Source organism: Melopsittacus undulatus, chromosome 1 (genome assembly GCF_012275295.1).
Source record: "Melopsittacus undulatus isolate bMelUnd1 chromosome 1, bMelUnd1.mat.Z, whole genome shotgun sequence".
Classification (NCBI taxonomy): Eukaryota; Metazoa; Chordata; class Aves; order Psittaciformes; family Psittaculidae; genus Melopsittacus; species Melopsittacus undulatus.
The window spans coordinates 33,583,157-33,588,506 of NC_047527.1; the positions used below are offsets into that span (position 1 = coordinate 33,583,157).

The 5,350-nt window shown below is 44.8% G+C and overlaps 1 protein-coding gene across 1 annotated transcript; it reads left to right on the forward strand.

Annotated features, from left to right (window-relative positions):
- The first annotated feature begins 730 nt into the window (after positions 1 to 730).
- On the forward strand, positions 731 to 2,145 carry MSC (musculin). Its single transcript, XM_034066859.1, has 2 exons — positions 731 to 1,249; positions 2,059 to 2,145. Exons 1-2 carry the CDS (start codon positions 731 to 733, stop codon positions 2,143 to 2,145), a joined length of 606 nt encoding a protein of 201 aa, XP_033922750.1.
- The last annotated feature ends 3,205 nt before the right edge of the window (positions 2,146 to 5,350 follow it).

The following is a 5,350-nucleotide window of genomic DNA, read 5'->3' on the forward strand; positions in this document are numbered from 1 at the left end:
CAGTTCTACACCATCAAAAAACAGCCCGCGCGTTTCCAATGATTTTTCGCACTGCACCCCACAAACCAACCACCCACCCTGGGATGCCGCGTCCCCTCTTGTCTCTACCCTCTCCGGCGGAGGGGCACGGGCACCGCTCGGAGCAGGGCGGGTATTGAAGACCTGGCCCTGTCCTGCCGCACCACTCGTCTGCGAGATTGTGTGCAGTGGAAAAATCCCCCGACCCGAAGGAAAGGCAAGAGGGGAAGGGGTCGGCAGAGCCCGGGGCCGCGGTCAGCCTTAGCCTGGGCGAGCGGTGCCCTCCTCCCTGTAAAAGCACTCGCGGGATGAGCCCCTCTGGTATTTTCCGCCCTCCAGGGAGAGCAGCGGGGTCTGTTGCGGTGGGAAAGCTCTCATTCTCATGGTGACCTTATTCACCAGAGCACACATACACCTGGAGACATCCCCGTCCCGTCCATACAGGTTCGGCTTCGCGGGCCAGCGCAGGGAGGCACCGCCCCCAGCTCGGGGATCCGCCGGGTCCTACCCCTCCTCTGTGACCCCACTCCCCCGCTCCGCCCGGCAGATGGTTCGCTCCGCGGACACCCAGATATATAGCGCTGTCGAGGGGCGCATCCCCCTCCGCGCACCCCCCTCACCCCCCTTCCCTGCCGGCACCGGCGCTGCGCCGACTCCCCTGCGCGCCTCGGCCTTCCGCCCCCTCCGGCCCGCCTGCCTCCCTCCCGGGGTGATGTCCGCGGGCTCCGGGAGCGAGGCGGACGAGCTACCCGATATGGACCTGAGGGCTCTGCAGCTGGACTACCCGCCGCCGGCCAAGCGCCAGACCCGCGGCGAGCTCTACCCCTCGGGGGACAACTCCTCGGCGGCGGAGGAGGAGGAGGAAGAGGAAGACGAGGAGGAGGAGGATGGCGAGGGCAGCTGCGCGGCTGGGCCGGCTGGCAGCGGCTGCAAGAGGAAGCGGGCGAGGGGCGGCTGTCCCGGGGGCAAGAAGGTGGTGTCGGGGCCGCGGGGGCCGCCGCCCGAGGGGAAGCAGTCCCAGCGCAACGCGGCCAACGCCCGGGAGCGGGCGCGGATGCGGGTGCTGAGCAAGGCGTTCTCCCGGCTGAAGACGAGCCTGCCCTGGGTGCCGCCCGACACCAAGCTCTCCAAGCTGGACACTCTGCGCCTGGCGTCCAGCTACATCGCCCACCTCCGGCAGCTCCTGCAGGAGGACCGCTACGAGAACGGCTACGTCCACCCCGTCAACCTGGTACGATGCGGAGGGGCGCGCAGGCGGGCACGGCTCCGGCGCCTTCGGAATGAGAGGCGAGGGGCCCCCGCTGGGTTAAGGGGGGAGGCCCCGAAGCACTCCGCAAGGCACCCCCCGGGGCAGCTCCCCCGGGCCGTGTCCACCAGGGAAGGAGCCTCGGGGCGGCCCTGACCGTTTCGCAGATCCCGGTAACCTTGCCCCAGACCCGAGAGGCGGGTTTGTTTTAGGATGATGGCGGGTGTGTCTGTGCTGGGGAGCCAGCGTAGGGGACCCTAAAGAAATACATTCTTCGGGTATTAGGCAAGCTTAATGTCCGAAAAAGCAGTAATGCTCTGGGGGGTGGCCTGGAGCACAGGCACGCCGTCATCAGTTCATCGGTACAGAACTAGTGCCTGATGCTTGCTACGGGGATAAAACGGTTCCCTGTGTGGTGCAGTGTTTGGGGTTTGATACTTTATGTGCTTTTTGTTTATAAAATGATGCAAACAATTGCAAAGCAAGGGAATGGTTGAATTTTTTGTAAAAACGATTTGTTGCTGGTCATGGCAGCCCTGTTGCATAGCATTTAATTACAATGAAAAACGTAATGAAAAAAATTGTTAGAGGAACTCAGCTCTCTCTGTGCTTCCCACAGGGACTAAAACATGATGACGTGTTTGCAACTGAACCAGAGTTAGACAGCTATCAGTAATAAAGCTCCAGTTTCATACCAGGATAAACTTTCTTTTTAATATGAAATATGAAATATATGAAATACCTTTTTCTTTTTCTCTTGCTTTTTTTTTTTTTTTTTTTTTTTTTGCTTACAGACTTGGCCATTTGTGGTTTCAGGAAGACCTGACTCTGACAGCAAAGAAGTTTCTACTGCCAGCAGATTATGTGGAACTACCGCATAGTCACAGTAAATTTGTTTTCTTTTTGTTGTTGTTGATGATCCTTTTTTTTTTTTTTTCCTTTGTATGGACTGGATATTCTTAAGAGCTGTGATTTATCGGCTCAAGATTAGATGGGGACAAACCCCCATCTCTAACAGTGTTAAATCTGTGTCCCTGACATTCTTTCCCCTTAGAGTTCTGAGGGAAGTTTATTTAAAGCAGTAAAGAAGGGAAGTGATTGAAATTAGAGTTTTTATGAACTGACTGCAGCAGCTGAAGCCTGAGATTTGGCTTCATCATCCTTGTCACTGCCTGAGGACCTGTTGTTCTGAGGCTCTTGAACTAATGGAAGAGGAATATAGCAATATAGAATTAACAGCATGGACCAAAATGCAACTCTACAAACTAACCCCAAACAGTATTATTTGTATTCTAAAGCAAAGCAGTATTTTAAAGTAGCTTTGAAACTCAGATGTATAATATATTTTGATGGCTTTTTTATTCATGGATCTGATTTACTGCAACTATGCAGCAAGTATAGTCATACTTTTATATTTTTTTTGTCCTTTTAACAAGAGTTTTCTTAAATAATGTGTTAAGTGGCTACATTCTGTCCATTGGAACTAAAATAATTCCTTTGGTTATGTCTTGAAGTGCCACATGTATGAATGTGGGACTATCCCTAGAAATGTGGCAGACTTGCCTTGTCTAAATCCAGAAGGGAATTCTGCTTGCCATAAGGCTAGCGTGCATGTGTTTAAAGGGTGAGTTTGTATGCTGCTGCAAAGTAACGAGAAAACACAATGTCTTAAACTTTTTTTCCTGTACTGTCATGCTTATCTTTGACAAGATTATCCTCAAATGAGTTCTGGTGACATTTCTTCACTGATTCAAACGCTGTAATACAAGAGGATGCCACCAAATATGTTGCAAATGTAAATAACTCTATTTTTTTATAAATGACATTAAAAGCTTGGTTACAATGACTTATTAGTACTGTGACAGTGTGTGGCTGCATCAGTATTGATAATATATCAGTATACAAAAACTTTCTTTGTAGTGCACGTTCTTGAAACTGGCTTTTGTAAACACAGTTGTCTTCAACTCTTGAGAACAGCTACATCTCCAACAACAGCCAGATAAGAACACTTTCACTCAAAAGAGCTCATGTGAGGTACAGTACTATATGAATTAGCAGGAAAAATCACATTTAAACAACTTAAGAGAATTCACTGACACAGTTTCTTATGTGAATCAGGAAAATAAATGTAGATTAAGAAATAGATGTCATTAATTTGTTTTGTTTCATAGCATGAAAGACAGTGTAATAGCTTCTTTTTCTGTTGCTTTACATTTCCATCTGTAGTCTCTTTTGCTTTTATTTGTATTTGTGCAGTGGCAAAATCAGCTGAGTTTTCCTGCTTGGCAGCAGACTTTTCTGTTTGAAGACTAAAATTCCTGAGATAAGATTTTCTTTTATTCAAAATATCATTAGCAGTTAACTGACAGTATGAGAGAAGAATGAATTGCTTTAGAGAAGAAAAAGACTCTTCTTCATTTAAGCTGCCAGGAGGAAGAAACATTTTCCTAGGTAGAACCAGTTTAACCTAGTTTCTTGTCAGGTCATCCTGCATCATGGATTTCTGTTTTGCAATATTGCATAGAAGCTCAAGACTGACTGTTGGTAATGTCTTTCAAGTAGATGAATTGCAAGAATTGTTTTTCTTGTTATGAAGTGTAAAATAGTCCAGAGACACTGCAAAATAAAATGAGGGCTCAGCCCAGAATCTGCTGAAACTGCTGTTTTCAGTGATTTGAGGGCGAGCTGTACAGAGACCATAACCTGATTTACCTTCCAGTTTTACCCAGAGAAACGTTGTGAAAGAAGGGGGTTATTCCAACTTGTAGTTATGTAGCTGAGGTAGGACTCCAACTAACTTTCTCTAGGAAGCTTTATAGAAAAAAAAAGAATATGAACAGTAAGTCAAAAAAGGAAGGACCTTTAGGAAGGCATAAGGTATAAGAAAACTCAACCAATGTTTATCTGAACCCTAGAGAAAAGATTATTCAGCAACTTAACTAAGGTGCCACTTGAGATAATCTCAGTGTGACACTTGGCTGGTTTTGGCCTTGATCCCGGCTGTAATTGGTTAACTATTCTGGGAGATTGGAAAAACAAGGAAAGAACAGAGAATTTTTAACAGTATAGAAAGGTCCGTGTGAAATGATGGAAAAAAAGTGCTCAGGGTAAATTCCCAAATCCAAAATGTTTATTTTAATTAAATACAGTAGGTCAAAATTGGAGGTAAGAAGGGTGACATGAAGAAAAACACAGTATTGCTTCCATCCATGCACTGTACTACATGTTCTCAAATACCTTTTATTTTTATCTTGTGGCTACATAATACATAATAATACTTTCTTCATAAAATAAGGAATGCACTTACACTATTTGTTATTGTAGTAGGAACATCAAGATGATGATGGTGCCCCAAAAGACTATCAGTGGTTTTAGAACAGAAGTATTCAATGGCCACAGGTGACATTTCAGGTCAGAATCTGGAGAGAAAATTACAGCTTTTAGACAGTGAATGTTATGTAAGGTTCAATTCTTTGTTTTAAATACCTCTATACAGAGATACATGTACTAGTGTACACTTATTTATCTTAATATGGCAATTAGGTATGTTTGGATTTCCCTAACAAGGATATGATATTTCAAACCATTAATCTTAATCCTTGGGTTCATAAACATTATTTTTTAAAAGTAAATTAATCTTTTTTCTTCTTTCTCAGCGAGAGGTGTTACGTGATTAGGAAAATGTTCAGTCAATTGAGCAGGCTCCTTGTGGGTTTGTCCTGAGATGAGTGCCAGGTAGATCGTACATTATGTCATTCTATACCTATAAAAACACACCAAAAATATATGCATGCAGTTTTGGATCCTTTTTTAAACTCATGAACAGATGAAATTCAGATTACTGCTTTATATGAATAAGGTGATCAAAACATTCTAAAATACTATATTTAAGCATTAACAAAATCCATAAGAAGTTGAAAGATAATATCCTTTGGTTCTTATTTTTATTTTTTTTAAGTTGGGTTTGTTTTGGGTTGTTTTTTGTTGTTTGTTTTGGGTTGTTTTTTGGGTTTGGTTGTTTGTTGTTTTTTTTTTTTTTGCCAGCCTGATGCAGTAAGTTGATTTCATTTTTAAATGATGAGTGTT